Source organism: Podarcis melisellensis, assembly GCF_964234715.1.
Source record: "Podarcis melisellensis genome assembly, chromosome: 3".
Taxonomy (NCBI): Eukaryota; Metazoa; Chordata; class Lepidosauria; order Squamata; family Lacertidae; genus Podarcis; species Podarcis melisellensis.
The window spans coordinates 103,277,984-103,301,495 of NC_138530.1; the positions used below are offsets into that span (position 1 = coordinate 103,277,984).

Consider the following 23,512-nt stretch of genomic DNA (forward strand, 5'->3'; position numbering starts at 1 on the left):
TCTACCAGCCCATCCGATCTGGCCAATGGTCACCTAATGCGTACTAGTCTCACCGCAACCCTAGGTCTATGTATGTGGGCATTCCTGCTTTAAGCAGCTTACCCATCCACCTGTCACCAGAGTTTCAACATATATTAGACTCCTGAGTACGCACAAGCCAGAATCTTGCAAAACACGAGCTGCTATCCTGGACTTTCTTGACCTCCCCATTAAGCAAAGCTGTGATACTAATTTCTTGGCACAATCACGAGTTTTCCCTGGATGTCTCAGAGGATTCCCATCCACTGAAAGAAAGCACTCCATAATAGATGCGGAACATGCAATTTCTGGAAATATTTATCATTACTTTGTGTCAACAAAATGCCTTTTCTTTTTCTTTTTTTTCCCTTCTTTTGAGCTCCGCATATTTTCACTCTGAGAAAACAGATTTGTTTTGCAGCTCTCCAAAGGCCCCAAGCTCCAGAGCGAAGAAGAAGCACTATCTTTCCGTGGTCAGCCTTCCTTTCGGCATCTGGTCACAATCCTACTGGGAGAAATGTAAGTAACAGCTTACCACGTGGATCGCCGAATGTGCTGAATTGCAAGAAAGGATATTAAATGAAAATATCCATAGCACCTGCAGCTTGTCCCGGATTATTCCCCCAGAGGAGTGTGGGTGGGTTGACTTCAAACCCCCCAGCGACGTGCAAACTGCAACTGCAGGTGCTTGTTGTAGTAGCAGCTTGCAGTGTTAGCAAATGGCTTGCAGATCCCAGCCCTTGTAATGAATCAACACTGATGGAGGCTGCCAATAGGCTGGGAGGGGGGGTGAGAGTGGGGAGTAGCAGGCCTAGTGTAATTATCCTCCTTATCAATGTTAGACGTCTCCCCATCCTTTGGGTTTGGGATGATGAACTGCCTGCTCCACAAAATAGGGCAGTCAAAGAACTCAGCTTTGCACATCCAGTCCTAAGACCTCTCTCAGTGTCCCTTGAAAATGCCTTTCACATGGTTGAATAGAGGCTGTGTGTGCAGATGGATGTGTGAAGAAACCTCTTGTTTTTGCATGTAGCCTACTGTAAGAGTCATCTCCATTGCTCTGTACACTTTTGCCTCTGGTCCTCCCCACCATTGACACATCCATTTCCATTTCCCAAGGAGATTATCAATGAATGAATGTAGCCCTCTGGCTTAAGAATTGTCTCCCCCCGACCCTCGCACTGCTAGCCTGCAAAGGGCTTTTGAACCAGCAACAGATACACCTAGCTAGGTCCAACTGCAAAACAGGAGGTTTTTCTGCCAGTATAGGAGTAGGTCAGCAATTAAAAAAACACCCGTGTCAGTGAAGTTAACTCTTTAGTCAAAGAAACCAAAACAGCACAGGCCTACTGATCACAACAACTCTTCCCAGAAGGCCTTGCCCCAATGAAGCAGTTGCGAGGACCGAAGGTCCCTGCCTTCCCATGCTCTCGAAGGATCCTTCCCTAGCAGCCCAAGACTCCATTGTCTTGCCTCTTGTTGCTCCACCCTCTTTATTCCTTTGTGTTTTCTGGGAGGTGAGTTGGTTGCAGCAGGAGGGGGAGACTCCCTGGATTCTTCCACAGCCTGTCTCATCTCTGTCTCCTGGTCCCCCTCTTCTCCTGCCTCTGAGTCTGGACTGCTCTCTGCCACAGACTCTTCCTGCTCACTGAACCCAGTTGCCTCTTCAGTTTCTGACACCTCCTCCCCACCAGCCTGCTCCCTTTTCTCCCTCTGCCCATGCTGATGGGCTTTGAGGAGCAGAAAGCGTAGTGTTATAAACATGCACCTCTTCAAGTTTGTATACTTGCAATATTTCCTGTTGACCAAGTCAGTAGAATTTTTGTGTGCCTAATTTACCAACCATTGTAGTCTTCTTCTTACATCGCAAGAGCTGACAAAGAAAGGCAGGGAGCCATTTTTTCAAGCCCTCAGATTTGCTCAGAGAAATATTCTGTGTTTTCCCCAGAAGATTTCAGATCATCTCCCAACTGACCTGAGTAGATTTCAGAAGTCGATCTCTAGTGAAATGTAAGAATGAGTGTGGCCAACAATCTTTGTGAAATGGCACATTGTGGAAGGTCTTTGAGGATCAGAAAACGTTTGACATCACAGCAGGGGACCTACAAGAGGGGTCAGTAATTTTTAGTTTTAATAATAATAATAATAATAATAATAATAATAATAATAATAATAATAATATTTTAAAAGACAAATTTTGGGCAGCTTGGGGCCATGAAAACATACTTTTGGCATTGCAGTGGAATACCTATAGTAGCAGTCAGTAAAACAAAACATTAAATAGTAAATTTAATTTTAAAACATTTTTATTTGATAGAAATTTTTGGATGGTTTTAGTGGATGTGCAAAAAACCTTTGGCATCATAGCATCACAGATGGAGATTCATAGGAAGAATGTTGTTGTTTTTTAAAAAAAAAACACAAAAACCCATGGTTTTTAAGACATTTTTGGAGGGTCTTGAGGACTACCAAAACCTCCCTTGGGAGCCAGCTGTGGCCTAGAAGGCTTTGAGCTAGACTTGGAACAAAGTGTCTGATCCAGCCCGTTGGATTCACTCAAGCCACACCACTAACGTGCTATTTTGTTTGTGAAGCTTACCCCAGCAGTGGCTTTTAAATCCAAATACGTTAGACTAACATATTGTGAGCTCCAGGCCACTCGCTACTGGTTTTCTTGTGCAAGTGAAATTCATGTGTTTGTAAGAAGCGAGTGAGGTGCATGGTGAAGCATTACTGACAGTACAGATGTACAGATTCATGTTGATGTGGCCAGAGGGCTGAGACTGCTTTTTACTAGCCAAAAATCAGGCAATCGTGTGCATTTTGCTGACTGCACACACACACACACACACACACACACACACACAGTATCTTAAGAGCCCTGCACATATGTGAAACTTGGATGTATTTCAAATGGTATGTTAAAAAGGATCAAACCTGAGTTTCAGCCTCTGCAGAGGCCATGCTAAGACTGGTTACAAGCATTTTATTTGTTTGTTGGTTGGTCTTTTGGTGCTTTTGGCTTCTGCCATTCCAGAACAGTTAGAGCAGGTGATGTACACTCCGCTATCTAGTCAGCCCCTAGAAGGCTTAAATGTTTGGACATATTGAATGCAGACGGGAAATCAAAGACAGATCAATGCCTGGCAACACTACAAGGGAAATATAACTGGCTTCCCTTTGGGTTTTGTGATGTCAAGACAATAACAAATGTGAATGTCAAGTGGTGTTTAATATATTTATATTTGCAGTAAGATAATATAAATAATATTTTTAGCTATGAAACGATGCCAACATCTTTTCTGGAATGTGTGTGGGATCTTACTGGGGCAGGGGAAGGGAGACCCCGCATACAAATATATGCCAATCTGCTAAAATCCCCAGAGGGAAAACTAAGTAGCACCATAGACAGCAGAGAACAAAAGCAACCTTAAATGTGTATTTCCTTAAAAAGTTAGCTCTCCCCCAACCCTTTGTATGAGAATATGTATGGACAAATTGGGTTGGCAGATGTCTTGCAGTCTCATTAAGTTGCCAGATCCTTGCCCAGGAATTGCTATAAATCAAGAAAAGGCCAATGTGGTGTTGTGAAGTACAAGTCATATCATCCAAGACCATTGGCCATGCTTGCTGAGGCTGATGGGTTTGTTGTCCACAACATCAGAAGGACACCCTGTTGCTTATCGCTGCCATAGATTCTCTAAACCAGGGGTGGTCTACATTTTTATGCCTACCGCCCACTAATGCATCTTTCTTGATGGTAAAATTTCCTTACAGCCCACCAGTACTCGATGGAAGGAGGATTCAGCTTGTGCCATAGAATCCTGAAACGCCCACTAGTGTATGGTAGGAACCAGGTTGACAACCCCTGCTCTAAGCAGACTTTAAACTACTCCAATACACTGTTGTAGACGTTTATTTTGTATAATCCAAAAGTACTCTTGGAACCACACAAGTGAGGGACTTCGTGGCCAATAAGACTGTTCTGATGTTCATAAGCAATTTGTCCCTTAAGAATATGTCTACAGTTGGTCACAAGTAGCTATCTGGTAGAACTTATCTTCTGGGATATAGCCAGTGGTTTTTTTCTAGAAAAATAGCAGCCAGTACTCACCATGAAGTTGTTACAGTAAGGGCCACACTTTTTAACAACAACAAAAAGAGGTGGTGGTACTGCGTATACCCAGTGCTTTACAGTGGTACCTCAGGTTACATACGCTTCAGGTTACATACGCTTCAGGTTACATACGCTTCAGGTTACAGACTCCACTATCCCAGAAATAATGTTTCAGGTTAAGAACTTTGCTTCAGGATGAGAACAGAAATCATGCTCCGGCAGTGCGGTGGCAGCAGGAGGCCCCATTAGCTAAAGTGGTGCTTCAGGTTAAGAACAGTTTCAGGTTAGGAACAGACCTCCGGAACAAATTAAGTACTTAACCTGAGGTACCACTGTATTTCTAAAAAAATGTTTAGAGGTACTCTCATTTTCCTACTCATATCGAAATACTGCCCCTCAATGAGGGCAAACCTAGGTTCACAAAATGTTTAGGAGTATACATACCCCTGCATACCCCGTCCCCCCCAGAAAAAAAGCACTGTGCGTACCCGGGGGGGGGGGGAGAGCTGGATATAGCTATAAGGGCTAATTCACAAATTTTGCTCATCAATTCGTGATCACAGCAGCAAATTGTGACTTGCAGGTATGAATACACAATCAGAGATAGGATTGTCATATGTCACTCTGCATCCTCTTAAACACAGTGCTTTTCAGTGTCCACAGAAATGTAAGCAAGTCATCTAGTGCAGATCTACATAGGGTGGTGAATACCGAATAATGATATCATGGGCTGTCCCTTGAATCCACTAGATGACATCGCAAGGGATAAGGGATCATTGCCTTAGGAGAGCGAGAAAAATTCTCAGGGATGACTCACACCCCAGCCATCACCTTTTTAATCTTCTACCCTTGGGCAGGTGATATAGAAGTATAATCAGCCGTACCAACAGGCTAAAAAATAGCTGCTATCTGTGGGCTGTTAGGCTGTTGAACAGAAAATAACATAGCGCAACTGACTTGCGAGGTGGTGTGTTGTGCGATAAGCACACAGTGTGCAATGAGATTGAGTGTTTGGGGGGGCTCATTTAATTTCATTGTACACAGGTTGTAAAGGTAAAGGGACCACTGACTGTTAGGTTCAGTCACGGACTACTCTGGGGTTGCGGCACTCATCTCGCTTTATTGGCCGAGGGAGCCGGCATACAGCTTCCGGGTCATGTGGCCAGCATGACTAAGCTGCTTCTGGTGAACCAGAGCAGCGCACGGAAATGCCGTTTACCTTCTTGCTGGAGCGGTACCTATTTATCTACTTGCACTTTGACGTGCTTTCGAACTGCTAGGTTGGCAGGAGCAGGGACCGAGCAATGGGAGCTCACCCCGTCGCGGGGATTCGAACCACCAGCCTTCTGATTGGCAAGCCCTAGACTCTGTGGTTTAGACCACAGCGCCACCCGCGTCCCTCTACACAGGTTGTACATTGACAATAAAGGTATTATTAACTTCATGATCTGGAGCATGATCTCTACCAAATGCTATCTGACCAAAAGAAAGGCGAGTGGCAATCCTGCAAGCTTCCTCTCCCTGTGATTGCCACTTCCATAATATTGTGTTTAGTTGGGCTATTCTTGGTTTTAGCAATATTTTCTTTATTAAACCAGAGAACACACTGCCGCAGTTTCTATGCATGGTTAAGCACGGTGGCTCCTGATCAAGTCGTAATTGACAGGACATGGAAGAACTTGTCTTCAATTTGACAGGATCATAGCAAATTGCTAATGAAGTGCTTCAATCTGCTTCCTCCTTACAGCGCAATCCTTGAAAAGCAGTTTGAGTTCTGTCAGGAGGTGTTTCTTTTATGAGGGCAGTTAAAGGGACACCTGCTTAGACTGATATACCTAATGCTGTGTCAACATTTCCATTGATTTGGTTTATAACCCAGCTGTGAAAACTCATTTTAGCCCAAGACTTGGTATAGAATATCTAAAATCCATGAGGGAGGGGGAAAGTCCATCATTACCCCACACCGAAAAGTATATACTAGAGGGGCAAAATAAAATTAGACGAGTTAAGGTAAAGCTGGCAGTTTTCTCTCAAACGGTGAGAGTGATGTTTGCCCATTAAATCATTCTGCACTAAATTAAATGTATCAGCAGTGCAGTTCTATGCAAGCAAGTGGGAGAAGAGGTAAGGCAACCAGAATCGCACACAGTATTTCAAGGGTGGTTGCGCCATAGATTTGTATAACAGCATCATGATATTGGCAGTTTTTGTTTTCAGTCTCAAGCATGGAATTTGCCACTTTCACAGCTGCTATACAGCCTGGACAGGGAAGATGGGAGTTGTAGTCCACAATATTTGGAGGCTGCCATTTTGGCAACCCCTGAGGCATCAGTTAGAGTGGAAACTGAATACTTTCCTTTCACCTACTGATCTATCTGTGGTCTTGCAAGCATTTTTCTGCCCCTCTTGCTTGTCCCAAACTCCAGACCCAGATCAACTCCCCATCTCTGTCTGTATGCCTCAGACAGAGGGAACTCTAATTGATCCCAGTTCTAGGTATCTTCCCCAGACTGTCAACTGGACCCATTGTCTTCCTAGCTACCCACAAGCTTCACTGCCTCAAAACACGATGCATTTTCCAGCTCAGAGCAAAAGTCAATCTTTGCCATTAAAGTACATAAGAAAGTAAGAAGAGCTTGCTGGATCAGGCCAATGGACTATGTAGTCCAGCATCCTGTTCTTACAGTCACCAACCAGAAGACTATGGGAAACCTTCAGGCAGGACTCAAACACAGAATTAAATGACAACTTGTAGCAGCCCTCAGGTCTGAGTCAGAGGCCTTTCTAGTACAAAATCTGGATTATTTCTTTTCAAAATAATGCACTTGCTCTACCATGGAAGTATGAGCCCTTCAAATAACAGAAGCTTCTAGCGATACAGTATGCTCTGGAGTAAAATGAAATTGGGCCTTAGTTTAAGAAAACTCAAGCAATCTGCTGATGATGACACAGTTACCCTACTTGTGAAATTTCTCCCTCTTGGTGTTGAACTCACACCATACCTTGTGAACTGGGCTATCCCCTGTTAATCCTATTACACAGTGATCTAATGCAGGGTTGCCGTATTTCAAGAAGTAAACATCAACATCATAGTGGTTGAGCTTTTGGGGGAAAATCAGCATCATAATCGTTGAGCTATTTGGGGGAATTCACCAAAATAGGCAAGGAGTCAAACACATACTTCCTTCTTCTGTTGGCAAAAACCTGGACATTTTGACAATTTTTCAAAATTCCCACCAGACGCTAATTTTGCCATTGAAATCCAGGACATGTCCAGGAAAATTCCAGAGGTATGGCAATTCTGTGTAATGGGAACTTTATGCTGTGAAATGGTTGGGGGGGGGGGGAGACCACACTAGCCTCCTCAGTTTATGTTTTAGTCATCAAGGTGATCTCACCTGTGAGACTCCAATCTGGTTTTTAACTCCTATTGGGGCTGCTAAATGTGTCATTTTGCAGTGGAACAAGTATCACTGCTTCAGTGAGCAGTGGGTGATTTGAATTGTGGAAGGTATCCACTTTCCCTGACTCCAATGCCTGGGATCAAATGTGCAAAGAAAGGCTAGCTCCGAAAGAGATGAAGGTGTGCAAAAGAGTTTGATCTGCTGCTATTTGTTTAATCATTGCAATTATTTGTACCCCGCCTTTCAGTGTACAAATCCTTCCAAGACAGCTTCCACCGTACATAAAGATACAGGGGTAAAATCATGTGGGGTTGCCTTTGAAGATGACTGGGAAACTACAACTAAACGGAATGCAGCAGCTAGACTGGTGACTGGGAGCAGCTGTCAGGACCATATAACACCAGTCCTGAAGGACCTACATTGGCTCCCAGTATGTTTCTGAGCACAATTCATAGTATTGTTGCTGACCTTTAAAGCCCTAAACAGCCTTGGCCCTGTATACAGTGGTACCTTGGGTTAAGAACTTACCGGTAATTCGTTCTGGAGGTCCGTTCTTAACCTGAAACTGTTCTTAACCTGAGGTACCACTTTAGCTAATGGGGCCTCCCGCTGCCACTGCACCGCAACCACACAATTTCTGTTCTCATCCTGAAGCAAAGTACTTAACCCAAGATACTATTTCTGGGTTAGCGGAGTCTGTAACCTGAAGCATTTGTAACCTGAAACATCTGTAACCCAAGGTACCACTGTACTTGAAGGAGCGTCTCTACCCGCAATGTTCAGCCTGGACATTGAGGTCCGGCTCTGAGGGCCTTCTGGCGGTTCCCTCACTGTGATAAGTAAAGCTACAGGGAACCAGGCAGAGGGCCTTCTCGGTAGTGGTACCCATCCTGTGGAACACCCTGCCATCAGATGTCAATGAAATAAGTAACTATAGTCTTTATAAGACATCATTTAGAAGCCCTGTTGGCAGTTCGAATTCACACAACAGGGCGAGTTCCTGTTGCTCTGTCCCAGCTCCTGCCAACCGAGCAGTTTGAAAGCATATCAGTGCAAGTAGATAAATAGGTACCACTGTGGCGGGAAGGTAAACAGCATTTCCATGTGCTCTGGTTTCCATCACGGTGTTCTGTTGCACCAGAAGCGGTTTAGTCATGCTGGCCACATGACCCAGAAAGCTGTCTGTCCCTTGGCCTGAAAGCGAGATGAGCACCACAACCCCGTAGTCATCTTAGACTAGACTTAACCATCCAGGGGTCCTTTACCTTAGAAGCCCTGTATAGGGACGTTTTTAATGTTTGATATTTTATTATGTCCTGTATATGCTGGAAGCTGCCCAGAGTATCTGGGGCAACCCAGTCAGTTGGGTGGGGCAAATAATAAAAGCGTTGTTGTTGTTGTTGTTGTTGTTGTTGTTGTTGTTGTTGTTGTTGTTATATTGGGATAGTTCAATCAATAGAACAGGATTCACTTAATCTCAGGGTTGTGGGTTCAAAGCCCATGTTAGGCAAGATTCCTGCATTTGCAGGGGTTTGGAGTAGATGGTTCTTGTGGTCCCTTCCAACTCTAAACTTCTACGATTCTATAAAAATATAACCATTCATCAGATCCCTTCCCACGATGGAAGAAAGCCCTGTGGATCAAGTCAGAGGGTAGAAGCCAGCTGGAGAAGTTCCTTGGCTCCTTCGTTCTACTGGAATCCACCCCACCAGGGCTGCTGTTGGTAGATGGCCCTCATCACTGCCCAACATTATGAAGTCATTCAGTGCTGCAAATTCAAGACAGCAGTTCCTTGCTCTGTCACCTATTCAGATCATTATTATTATTAATAATACATTCATTAACTCATTAGCTGACCTACTAAAGCTTTCCCCGCCCACTTCCCCAACAGAAATTGTTCTGAAGAAAGGAATAATTCATTTGTTTATTTTCACAGTGTCTAGCCCACCAATTTGCCAAAGCACTCTAGGAGGTGATCATAAAAGCAAAGTGCAGAACAGGCAATAAAGCGAAACAATAGAACAAAGTATTCTAAAAGAACAAAACCAGACGTGTGCATTTAAAAGCTTGTCTAAATAATGATACAAAAAACATAAGAATTTTTCCTTGCAGAGCAAGATCCACCTAATCCATATTCTGTTTCCAGCAACCATCAGTCAGATTGCCCAAGGAACTTTACACACAGGATGAGCCATGGCAGGTGTCCCTGATTGTTTGTTCCCAGTTCTTGGAATTCAGAGGTAAAGGTGCAGGCTGTGGAAGTAGCCATGTCCCTAATTGGTTATCTGGTTATCTGGTTTTCCATTTCTTCCAAAAAGAATAGGAAGAGGTGGGTTTTGGTTTAGGTCTGCTTTGAACTCCAAAGCACAAGGGACACTTCTTCTTATTATTATTAATAATAATAATACCCCACCCATCTGGCTGGGTTTCCCCAGCCACTCTGGGCGGCTCCCAACATAATAATAATAATAATAATAATAATAATAATAATAATAATAATAATAATAATAATAATGCAGCGATCAAACATTAAAAACTTCCTTAAACAGGGCTGCCTTCAGATGTCTTCTAAAAGTCAGATACAGTCATACCTAGGGGTTACAGATGCTTCAGATTGTGTTTATTCGGGTTATGGACCCGCCAAAACCTGGAAGTACCGGAACGGGTTACTTCTGGGTTTCAGGGGTCGCTCATGTGCAGAAACGCCAAATCACAACCCGCGCATGCGCAGACACACCACTGCAGGTTGCGAACAGTGCGGGTTGCAAATGTGCATCCCATACAGATCGCGCTCACCACCCAAGTGTCCACTGTAATTGTTTATTTCCTTCACATCTGATGGGAGGGCGTTCTACAGTGCGGGCGCCACTTCCATAAAGACCATGTAAATCTGTCCTCCTGTGGTGAAGGAAGTCTAAGCATGTTTCTTTTATCTAAATCTCAGTTACTGTGGGAGCTTGTATGACCTAAGCCAAATGGGACATTATAGGTTAAGACCAAGGCCTTAAACAGAACATAGCGTTGACATTTAAAGCCCTAAACAGCCTCGGTTCTGTATACCTGAAGGAGCGTCTCCACCTCCATCGTCCAGCACAGGCACTGAGGTCCAGCTCTGAGGGCCTTTTGGTGGTTCCCTCACTGTGAGATATGAAGCTACAGGGATCAGGCAGAGGGCCTTCTTGGTAGTGGCGCCCACCCAGTGGAACACCCTCCCATCAGATGTCAAACAGATAAACAACTATTTGAGTTTTAGAGGACATCTGAAGGCAGCCCTTTTAATGGCTGGTGTTCTATTGTGTTTTTAATATTTTGTTGGGAGCTGCCCAGAGTAGCTGGGGCAATCCAGTCCGATGGGTGTCATATAAATAATAAAAGTCTTATTGTTGTTAATAACATGTAAACTTTATAGTAACAACATCAAAACCTCACAGAAAGCTAGTGTTTCAGGAACCAAAACCTAGCTTTTACTTGTGCTGCTTTTCTGGGTACATTGATTGACTGGTGTTTAATGTGAAGGACTATTCAAAGGTGTGAATCTTCCACACTGTATTCTTAAGTGGTACAATTCATGGTTGTGGACTGCATACGTATGTTAAATTTTGGTCTCAGATCTGAGGGACCCCTTTGCAAGAGAGTAAGCCTAGCAGTCAAACCAGACTGACAGGGACATCTAAAATTATTATTTTGTTAGGAGGACCCCTCTAGGCTTCAGTTTGGGCCTTGCTCAGCTGCAGCTTGTTAACTTTTTCAAGCAAGTTTACTAAAATTTGATTGCGGGAGCACAAATCTCTGGTGATCACTTTCTAGCTGTTCTGGTTTCCAGTAGTATATCCTTTTTATGGTGTTTGGCATGTAAATGATGCTGGCCTTGGAGAAAATAGGGAGGGGGCAGGAGAAAGATTAACATTTTAACGTCATTCCTTGGCTACTCGTGCTGTGCAGGACTGTGTTATTTATGATCATTTTTGTGACCACCAACCAATCAGCTTGGAGATTCCAGTTGGAATATGCAATGTCAATACAACCTGCACAATCCCTGGATTTATTGGCTTGGCTGGGGTTCAGGGGTTTGTGCAGTACTTGCGATCTCTTATTTGGTTCTGTCCTGCTGCTATCATTCCCAAATTACATTTCAGATCGTTATGACATCTGGAATTTCTGGCCAAAGGGGAGACATAAGTGACCCAAAGTTGAACTAAATATACTTGATGTGATTTAAAGGAAAGGAATGAACACACATCTAATGAACACACACATTTCCAGTCATTTTGGACTCATAATAGCTGCCGATACGCAAGGTAGTTTACTTAGGAAAGCTGATCAATGAGTTTTTCCAAACTTGGCTCCTCTACGGATTATTTTAGAGACAAGAAAGCACCTCTCACTTTTGAAACTGAAGCCAAACTATACTTTCCTGTTACACCTTCCTGTTCCTCTTTTTTTTTTCCAGCACAAGCTATTTCATTCTAATATATATTTGTGCATGATTGTCATCACAGTGTAATTCATGTGGCTGCTGGCAGATGGTGCTAGCTCTGTGAACTACAGTGTGATGACAATTAGGATAAGGGAACTGAAGAAGGAGAGGAGGCTGAGGAAGAAGCAAAGGAGGAGGGACAGCTGGTTGAGGAGGCAGAGGTAGAAGCTGAGGGGAAGCCTGAGAGGAGGGGAGAAGGACTTAAGAGGGCAGGCACAACCAAGACCTCCTTGAAGCTGTGTGGAGCTGCTTGCAATTGCCTCGGTTTGACTGTATATGCTGTTCCCTCCCTCCTCTCTATCAAACTTAAACCAGTTTAATTTCCACTGCTTCCTTTAAAATAAATCTTGGAAGTCATAGTTTATTGATGTACTGAGTATGCTCTGGCTGAATCTATACACACATTATTTTTTTTAATAACCACTGTGAAAATGCTTTTTAAAAACGTTTTGAAATATATATGCAATTTGCCATTAGCTCACCACCCCCATCTAGTGTCACTTTGGTATAATGCACATAAAACGTTATATTTGCAGCTGTATAGCTGAGTCCCCTGTCTAAGAGACCCAAACCCAATAAAGAGTTAGTCTTAAGTAGGCCTGTGCAACCGCTTTGAGCAAATCCTGAGTTCCAAAGTGAACTGGGCCAATTCAGTCCAAAGTAGTCCTGGCCCAAAGCCCATCTCTGAGTCGGTCTGAAGTGCATTGGACGACTCCTAATCAATCCAGAGCACTTGGGGCTGAACTGGAGCTCAAAGCGCTCTCTAAGAAAACCAGACAGCCTGTCTCCAAAGTGCAAAACAACACTATGTAAGGAGGGAGCAATGAGGGAAAGGGAGCTGGAGTGGAGTCTGTCTTCATGAGTACTTTGCTGTGTGGGTGTTTGTGTCTTGTGAGTATATTGTACACAGTCAATGCATAAATAGTACATGAACAGCAAATGTATAAATGATAATGCTTGGCACTAGCATGAAGCATCTAGATAGCAATTGTGGTGCACAACACACTATAGGGTCTTTAAAAAAAAATATTGGGGTGGGTTTAAAAGAGGCTACCACAAAAAGCCCTTGACTTACCTGTCTGCAATTCGTTAGGCTAAATCCCTTCTGGAGACAGCTACCAAATCTCCAAACTTGCATACACATAAATGCATGTGATGGAACAAGAAAATTATGGCCATTTTACTTTTTGAAGAGCAAATTTTAAGATGGCTAGCACACAAAACCCTGAATCTACCTGTCTGAAATTCAGCAAAGTTAATTGTCTCTTAAGGGGCTAGCTACCATGTCCTCATAGTCCATGTACCTATGTAAGGGGATGAAAGTTATGCAAGTCAATGGAAGGAATGAAAATTCAGATTTCCAAATATTTGATTTTGGTTCAGGGTATAAGCCAGGTCTGAATCAATCCAAACTAAATTGCCCCCCAATGCACATCACCAAATCTAGTCCTGAGCCGAATCACACACAGCCCTAGTCTTAACTACGGTTTGCTAAAATGAGATAACTTGAACCCATGGGTTCAGAAAGCTGGCTTTTAAGCAAAACGTTACTGATTAACCACACTTGAAGGTTCAGATGCTACACTGTGGTGAATCAAAAATATAAGCAGAAACTGTCAATATCATGACCATGCCAGTGGAGGAGAGGCAATCGTGGTAGGGGCAAGAAGGAGGGCAGGGAAGCAGGCATCTCCAAAACAAGGAGGTTCCCCCGTTGCTGGATCCCTGTCATATACTGCTATTTTTCTTTCGTATATCTTAATGTGTATGGCACAGCTCGCCCACCTTGGCACGTAAAGGTAAAGGGACCCCTGACCATTAGGTCCAGTCGTGGCAGACTCTGGGGTTGCAGCGCTCATCTCGCTTTATTGGCCGAGGGAGCCAGCGTACAGCTTCCGGGTCATGTGGCCAGCATGACTAAGCCACTTCTGGCGAACCAGAGCAGCGCATGGAAACGCCGTTTACCTTACCGCCGGAGTAGTACCTATTTATCTACTTGCACTTTGATGTGCTTTCGAACTGCTAGGTTGGCAGGAGCTGGGACTGAGCAATGGGAGCTCACCCCGTTGTGGGGATTCGAACCGCCGACCTTCTGATAGGCAAGTCCTAGGCTCTGTGGTTTAACCCACAGCGCCACCCGCATCCCTCACCTTGACACATACTTTGCCCCTTTTGTGCCTTCCCTCAGAACTTATTTTTTTCCTGGTGCCACCAGTGGAGGGAAGACAAAATGACTGAGAGTACAGCCTTGTTCTCAGGATGCTAAATGCCCACATGCATAATGCGGAACTATAGTTTAACATGGCGTCTCCAATGCAGCCAACACGGAACGCTTGAGAGCGTTTCTGCTGGCATGCAATGTGCGTTGATTTGTGGTGTTTTTATATCCTCTGCTCGGTTTCCTAGAGGCAATAATATGGAAGGAATCAATCTTCATGTTCCTGGTAGAAAACAAGCGAGGCTTTTCTTTTCTTTTCTTTTCTTTTTCAGTACGAAAGAAAGCAAATAAAAACACCTGTCCAAAAAAAAAGAGAGAAGAGAAAAAACTTTGCACACATGCATGTGCGCATACGGAGTAAATGCATTCAATTTATCATCATTGTCTGCAGACTGAGTCAAGGAAAAGCATTCCAAACACTGTTCCTGCTGTGGAATGCAGCCATTCTTCATGAAATCCTTCAGGGCATAGAACATTTTAAAGCTGAAAGTGTTTCACAGCATAGTTTAAATAATCCGTCATCAATCGGAACTTTCTCAGAGTCTTCGGCCTTTCTGATTGCAAGCGGCTAAAGTTATACAAGAAACGTTGAGAGGTAAAAACCACTCTTTGGGGCCCTGATTCTACTTGGATGTAATGAGATGCTGTCAAGCCTCCTTCCTTAATATGGCTCTCGGAGGGTTTACCTACTGTGCAGAAAACTTCCCACATTGCTTCAGCGTTTCACAGAGGGAGAGCTAAGAGCAGGAGCCTAGAAAGATGACCAGACTTAGCTAGGTCTTCCTATCATCCTGTAAAGTACAAGGACAATTCTGAAATGTGCTCAGTACAGATCTGTATGTCTATTGCAGGCATAGGCAAATCCGGCCCTCCAGATGTTTTGGGACTACAACTCCCATCATCCCTGACCACTGGTCCTGTTAGCTAGGGATGATGGGAGTTGTAGTCCCAAAACATCTGGAGGGCCAGGTTCGCCTATGCCTGGTCTATTGTTTTAAAAGTCTGCTTACCCTCTCTGGTGGGTGCGATTGTGGGTCAGAGTTCCCCCACATGCCAGGATATGTAGTCTTGGACAGAGGGGAGGTAGTAGCCTCTGCCTGGCCCCTCCAAAATGGGGTATCCCATTAAATGAATCCAGGGGACATACTTCTATCTGGACACCTATGTGTGGGTGAGGGACCACAGCACTCCCCAGGTGTAATCCAGTGGGGGACTTACTCCTTGATGTAGGTCAGGGACTCTCTCATTTCTGGTTGACCCCAGAATGTAAGTTCTTCCAGCAGGCAGGCAGGCCAGAAGGGTGGGGTCTACCCAATGCCTATGCCAAACATCTTACATCTGAAGTCAAGTTGTGGCTTGATTTCACCCAAATATTTGTTGGCATGCCTCTTATTCTTGGTATTGGGGAGGTCCGAAGGGCAGGAGGGATGCCTTGCCACACAAAGTCTTCTGTAACAACTCTGTGTGAACTACAATGTTGTTTAATGGTTAGAGCAGGTGTAGCAAATGTGAAGTCCTCTAGATGTTGTTGGATGACAAATCCCAACAGTCACAGACAGCATGGGCAATGTTCACAGGTGAAATCTGAAGTTGCTGAGCAGCATTCTACTGGAGCTCCGTGATTGCAGCTGCCCCCAAATTGAGGCCAGAATGTATGGGGAGAGACCTCCTGTAGGCCTTCCCTAAGCCCCACTTGGCCAAATCTCTTGAGACTCAGGGTCCCAACTTCTAGGTCAGCTGCTTCAGCTTTCAGTCGGTCCAGTTGGGTACTTGCATGGAGTGTCTGACTGGGCAGCAGGCACCCCCCGACTTTCTTTCCAGCTGTTGGCAATTCAGGGGGCAGCAGCAGGGTGCTCTCCAATTTGGTGCTCTGCTTCAGGTATCAAAATGGCTTGAGCCAGGCTCTAAATACAGGGGGGAAAGCTAGACTCCAAACAGCCCTATAGTGCATGTGACAGCATAACTAATCTCTAGAAAAGTGAGTGGCATCTGAGCAGGGAGATCTGCTCCAGCACTAGCACCAGGTTAAGGTCTCCCTGGTCAGATTTCACTAGGACTAAGGATCACAGCAGACCCTCCGAGTGTCCCTATTTTCCGTGGGGATGATTAGGGAGGCAGGAGAGGATACATTATTTAATGATATCCTTCCTAAATTGCGCTAGCAAATTCCATATTCTAGCAGAGTTCCAAACATCCCCCTTTTTAAATTATGCAGTGATCATCTTGGTGCTGACTCATCTGAGTCTTACTATTAACGATTCCTTCCTGGTAAAATCCCTTCTAATCCCTCTTAAAAAGAATAAACACAAGAATCTGACTAACGTTAATATAAAAGTAGTTTACTCACCGATTCATTCAGGTTTACAGACCTATCCCTGAAGGCAGGCTTAGGTTACATAACAACTAGAACTATTCCATAAAGAAGTTAGTCCCAAGTGACTGCGACTAAGCAGCCACTTCTCGAAACACACAGCAACATACAAAATGGAGAACACACACTGATCAGAATATGGAGGCCGTGTGCTCCTCCATGCTAGTTCAACAGACCACAACCTCTTCAAGTCACATGTAGTGGAAGTTTGCCCCAGCTCAGGAGGAAACAGGAAGTCTTCTCCTGAGTGGTACAAAACATCCCCTAACATGTCCACTGTAGGAATGTTGTACAGTGGACACTCGGGTTGCGAATGTGATCCGTGTGGGATGCACGTTCACAACCCGCAGCGTTCGCAACCCACAGTGGTGTGTCTGCACACTTGCAGGTTGTGATTCAGCGCTTCTGTGCATACGTAGCCTCCAAAACCCGGAAGTAACCCGTTCTGGTGCTTCCAGGTTTCGGCAGTCCGTAACCCAATAAAACTCAACCTGAAGCATCTGTAAACCAAGGTATGACTGTACTTGGCTGCAGTTTTACATCCCACATTTTCCAGGGACAGCCCTGGGTTTACAGAAGCCATTCCTATTTCTGATTTGATCCTGGAATGTCCCACTTTTCCTTAGGACATCCCTATTTCTATCAGAGAAATGTTGGAGGGTATAGTAGGACAATGGGACGTGGGTGGCGCTGTGGGTTAAAGCCTCAGCGCCTAGGGCTTGCCGATCGAAAGGTCGGCGGTTCGAATCCCCGCGGCGGGGTGCGCTCCCGCTGCTCGGTCCCAGCACCTGCCAACCTAGCAGTTCGAAAGCACCCTCGGGTGCAAGTAGATAAATAGGGACCGCTTTCTAGCGGGAAGGTAAACGGCGTTTCCGTGTGCAGCTCTGGCTCACCAGAGCAGCGATGTCACGCTGGCCACGTGACCCGGAAGTGTCTTCGGACAGCGCTGGCCCCTGGCCTCTTGAGTGAGATGGGCGCACAACCCCAGAGTCTGGCAAGACTGGCCTGTACGGGCAGGGGTACCTTTACCTTTACTATAGTAGGACATCCCTATTTTCACTGGAGAAATGTTGGGGGGTGTATGTCACAGGCTCTTTTCACCCAAGAAGCTTGCCTCCAGTTCACCCAGCTGGAAATGGATATTTAACCAGTTGATGGAGAAGTCACGCTGTGGAATTTGCCTCATCACTTCTGAGTGCCAGGGGTGTGGTCCAGCCACTGAGGCCCAGTGGCTGAGGAGGGACTGAGCACAAACTCTCTGAAATATACTTGATATAAGAGAGGCCCCTGCCTCTAGGAGTTTACAATTGAAATGATGGATTTCTCTGACATGGGGCTACTAGCGCATGCCTAGACTGGTGTGCTGAGTGTTTTTCAGACAAATAAAAGATACCCAGGAGAGCATTCAATCTGAACTGTTCAGGAGAAGCATTTTTCTGTGAATCGTTTTTTAGGACAAGTTCCGAGAATTTTTGATTCAACAAATGTCAGATTTTTCTATGCAACTGGAGTGAGGTGGGGGGTGGCTATGAGAAAGTGAAAATGTAACAAGGCTGGTTTTAGCAAGATTTAGAGTTGTTTGATGAACAGATTCCAGCAGGTCTTGGCTCCACAGAATAAATAAGGAAGAGGTTGCCCATAGTGTAGCCAAACACTATAGGGGGGGGGGATGGGAGCTTGGAAGTTGTACTTCAAGCAAACAAGGAATAGTTAATATGAATGGGACAATGTGGCCTGTATTTAATGTATGTCGACATCATGCGAGACCTGATTGTCTCCTTGTCTGACAAGCTGAGACCAGGTTTATCTAAAGGTTCACTAGAACCTCCTCCTTTCTGAGTGAACCTGGGCCCAGCATTGTGTAAAACCTGGCAGATTTACGTGCCACATTTTCACATGATTTTGACATAAAACCAGATAAAACTTGGCCGTTTTTCCAGTGTGCCTCACTGTGGGATTTTGCCTTTATTTGGACCTGAAACTCAGAACATACTTCATAGTCTGGGAAAAGTCGTTCTACGATACGAAAGGAAGCAATCGCCACGGAAATGAGAGCTCTGGCATAGCCTGGGTGATCTAATGTATTAGAAAATGGCAGCTGAATAATGTGAGAACTGGAGACCGTGCTTTCAGGAGACTGGCAGAGAAAAGGTTTTCAGTGTGGAGAGACAACTTGAAAGAGGCTGATGTATTCGATGGTTCAGAAACAAAGGAAGGCCACAATGCGCTTGTGATCAGAGGAGGCAACATTCAGCAAGCACAACAGGAATCGGTTAATAAGACTTTGCTTTTCTGAAGCTAGAGAAGGCAGTTTTAAATGATAAAGGCAGTTTTAAATGATTTTTCTGATTAGGAATCAGGAAAATGTTGTTGTTTAGTCATTTAGTCGTGTCCGACTCTTCGTGACCCCATGGACCAGAGCACGCCAGGCACTCCTGTCTTCTACTGCCTCCTGCAGTTAGATCAAACTAATGCTGGTAGCTTCAAGAACACTGTCCAACCATCTCGTCCTCTGTCGTCCCCTTCTCCTTGTGCCTTCCATCTTTCCCAACATCAGGGTCTTTTCCAGGGAATCTTCTCTTCTCATGAGGTGGCCAAAGTATTGGAGCCTCAGCTTCAGGGTCTGTCCTTCCAGTGAGCACTCAGGGCTGATTTCCTTAAGAATGGATAGGTTTGATCTTCTTGCAGTCCATGGGACTCTAAAGAGTCTCCTCCAGCACCATAATTCAAAAGCATCAATTCTTCGGTGATCAGCCTTCTTTATGGTCCAGATATCCATAAAGAATCAGGAAAATACAAGATGGTAATGGGAAGTGGTTAAGATTCCGCCAGGAGCTTTGGTTGAATTCAGGACTACAACTCCCTTCAGCCATGACCATTGGCTTTGCTGCCTGAGGAAGATGGGAGCTGGGAGTCCATCAATCTCTGGAGGCCTCACTTTGGCCTCCCCTCTGACTCTCAGTGCTTTAGAGACAATGGCAGGCCATTATAGAAGCAGCCCATCGCTCAGGATGGTTTGAATTCTGCCTGTAAAAGAGGATGCAAATTTGCATATGATACAATTCATGTGGGTGCACATGTTATGCAAATCAGTGTCCTCTTTGCGAGTAGGTCAGAGGGCCCAAATTCTGCTGAAAATTCTGCTACCACCTCTCGTTCCCAGGCTTCATACTGGAAAAGCTCTCTACCAGAGAGAATATCTACACATATGCCAAATAAGCCATGGCTATGATTCATACTCCGCCGGTTATGTCCTTTACTTATTTACTTAATGAAATTTATATACAGCTTGATTGCGAGAAATCTCAAAACAGTTTACATAAAACAGTAAAATCCAGAGAAAATTACAAGCCTACTTTAAAAGATATAAAAGTTAAACTACTAAAACAGATTAAAAGTACCTCAACTTTCTAAGCACCTAGGTAGCCTTGTCTAAACAGGAATAATAATAATAATTATTATTATTATTATTATTATTATTATTATTATTATTATTATTATTTATACCCTGCCCATCTGGCTGGGTTTCCCCAGCCACTCTGGGCTGCTTCCAGCTGAATATTAAAAACAATACAGCATCAGACATTAAAAACTTCCCTAAAGAGGGCTGCCTTCAGTTGTCTTTTAAAAGTAAAATAGTTGTTTAATGCGTTGACATCTGCTGGGAGGGCGTTCCACAGGGCAGGCGCCACTACCGAGAAGGCCCTCTGCCTGGTTCCCTGTAACCTTACTTCTCACAATGAGGGAACCGCCAGAAGGCCCTCGGCGCTGGATCTCAGTGTCCGGGCTGAACGATGGGGGTGAAAACGCTTCTTCAGCTATACAGGACCGAGGCTGTTTAGGGCTTTAAGGGTCAGCACCAACACTTTGAATTGTGCTCGGAATGTTCCTAGCAGGTGCCAAAATTAGTACATTGAAGGCGCCTGCTTGATCTCAATAAGCAGGGAGTTTCAAAGTCTAGGCACTGCCACACTAAACTATCGAGTTCTTACAAATGCAGAAGCATGATGCTTCACTTTCTGGTTACTTGAAGAGATGCAACAGTAATGAGAGTTCCTTGGGATTTCTGGGATGGGGCGCCATTTCACATTAATGGGCAAATTTGCAGCTTTTAATATTCTTTGGCATCCAGACCTTGGTACCTAAGCACAACTGAGTTGGCTTTATGGGAACAAGACAAAGGTTTAAAAATATACAGGTGTGGGTGAAATTAGGCATCAGGAATGTGTACAAAAACAATGAAGTTTGCCTCCCACATCTTTCCAGATGTTGAAACAAGAAAACAGTCTATTAGGCAGTTGTAATTCTTCTCTATTTGGTTTGGTGTTTGGATTAACCTTCGCCTGTTTTTTCTACCTTGGACCTCTATTGCAACATTTGTCCAGGGTTCAGAGGTGCTTTCTCCAAGGTGTTAATTTTAAATTTTCTTTATAATGTAAACATACCCACTGAGCATTCTTTCATTATTATTATTTATTATTATTCGGGGAAGGCTCGCCCCAGTCACAGTTTTACTCGCTTAAGCCCACAGCCTTATAGATCCCGAGCAAAAGAAATAAAATAAAAACACATTTCAGTCAACAGGGCGTGTTTCAGCCAACATGGTGGTGCTGCACGTAATTGAATTAGTGGCGGTAGCTGTCATTCCCCCACAGGGGACTGATTCAAGGCAGATGGCAATAAAAATGGCATTATATAACACATCTTATATATGTATAAATACACACAAACACACATATTTAACGGATGGAACTTTATGAATCCATGCGGATTCTGCAGCAAGAAAAATTATTACTTGGGCAGAAGTCTCTTCTCAGGGACCCAGTCCATAGAAAACATGAAAAATGCATTTTATATATTCTTCTTATGTTATATATTGACATCCATTGTTCATTAGGTTCTGTGTTGTAAGCTGCCCTGTGGTCTTTCGATGAAGGGTAGTATCTAAACATTTAAAGACCAGCCACTCGATAGTTAACTATGAGTAAGTGCTTATTCATATGGTAAAATGTTAAGCACTTTGGTTTTCAGAACTGAAATATACAAGAAACAGCAATCACTGGTACATCTTGGTATGCAATGAGATGCTCTCTAGCAAAGGAATTTTGATGTGTGACTCCTCATTTCCCTTTTGAAGGAAGACTCAACTGGCAACAGGGAAAAGGGACTGTCTGGATTTTTGAACAAGGGCAACAAGGGTATTATTTCACCTGAACCACTTGTCATCGCCAAGGCAGTTACACACAGCTACCTCCAAGTTCTTAAAAAAGAAATTGTCCTCCACGACCAAAGTTTTGGGTGGTGGCTTAACATGCCTAGTGGATTGGCAAGACTGTGGGACTCCATCAAGATTTTATCTCCATTTTCCTTAGCCACTGCCATCAAATACGCTGAGCTCTGTGGTCCCTAGTGGCTTCACTCTGAGTGTCTCTGGCAGGGCTCCTGACTATGATGGAGAGTCTTCATCTTCTGGGCCAAGGTTAGTGTATAGTATTTACCTCCAACTTTGCTACAATAATTAATATTCATTAACCCAAAAGGTGTTTCCATATGTGTCTCTGGCAGCCTAACAATTACAGAGGTGTAGGTTTTACAAAGAGCTCATAGCTGACTGGTCAGACTGGGAGAACGATAATACAGTCTCCTTTATTCTATTATTCTTGGCAGTGGTGCTTGCCTCATTTTTCTTTTAGCATGCATCTCTCTCAAAAAAAAAACCCTAAAGATTGCTGCCCACTACAAATAATGAAAAGTAGCTGAGTATATTGAGCTGGTGACTCTTGAGTGCTATACATCAGTGGCTCCATATCTAGCTGTAACCTCATCTGAGTGTCCCTTCCTGACAGTGGCATAGCATGGGTTGCCAGCACCCAGGGCAAGGCAGGAGAAGCATGACCCCCAACACCTCCCAGACCATCACCAAGTTAGCCCTGGGACCAGTTCAGTGGGGAAAACAGTGATGCCTACCGCTCGCCTGGCAGAATCAGTGCTGCTCCAATGGAGCCCAGCGGTGGAGGTTTCACAGCCCAGGAGGAGAGGCATGACGACAAGTGCTGGGTGCAGACATATCACAAGAGGTTCCTGCATGGCTGTATGACGGGTGAAGCTGCATCTCCAAAGCACCAGCAAGATGTTTCAGTCTCACCTCTTGCCTGCCTCCTGCCTCTGCCTCTGCCTCCAGCTGGCCTGCCAAATGGGGTGAATGTGTGGCTGGCCTGTAGGCAAGGAATGGCTCAGTGGGCAGGTTTCTCCAGCCTGAACTGGCCTAGCCTCACGGTAGAAGAAAGCCACCAAGGCCTGACCTCCACATCCATGCTCTCCCCGCCTCCCCTCCTGCCCCAAATGGAACATGAAGTCCTAGAGGACCAAAATAGATATTATTATTATTATTATTATTATTATTATTATTATTATTAGAGTGCATGTGACCCCACATTACATGGAGGGCTAAATTGTAGATTCCAGAGATTGAACATGAGACCATCTGCAAGCAAAGCACATTCTCTACCACTGAGCTATGATTGGGAAGAAGTTTGTTTTGGGGTCGTTGGACAGTCCCTGGAAAAAAATATTCCTCCAACTTCAAGTCTATATGAGCCACTCTTTAAACTAAAGGTTAATCTAAGGTTTGTGTGGGTGAGGAATTCCCTCCTTCTTCCTCTATAAGCACAATTTCTCCCAATGACTCTTTAAGAGTATGAATGAGTTGGACGTTCTCCGCAGCTGCAATGCTTGATAACAGAACTTTTAATTAAGAGCTCCCCCATCAAAAAAAGTTTCTACTGCAGCTTTGGCTGGTTTAGTTTTACCATCACTCCTCCTGACATGCTTTTCTTATGCTAACTTGTTGGTCTTGTGATGGTGGCATAGTAAATAATACTCCCAGCTGGGCTGAGGAGCCTTCCAA

The 23,512-nt window shown here is 44.4% G+C and overlaps 1 protein-coding gene across 1 annotated transcript in view; it reads left to right on the forward strand.

Moving 5' to 3' along the window:
• LOC309367263 (uncharacterized protein) overlaps positions 1-21,968 on the forward strand; it is a 35,950-nt gene extending 13,982 nt beyond the window's left edge. The window contains exons 4-5 of the mRNA XM_081906677.1: positions 440-537; positions 21,743-21,968. Coding sequence (XP_081762803.1) covers positions 440-537; positions 21,743-21,788 — 144 coding nt within the window. The 3' untranslated portion in view covers positions 21,789-21,968. The remainder of the gene's footprint in view (positions 1-439; positions 538-21,742) is intronic.
• Positions 21,969-23,512: the final 1,544 nt, after the last annotated feature.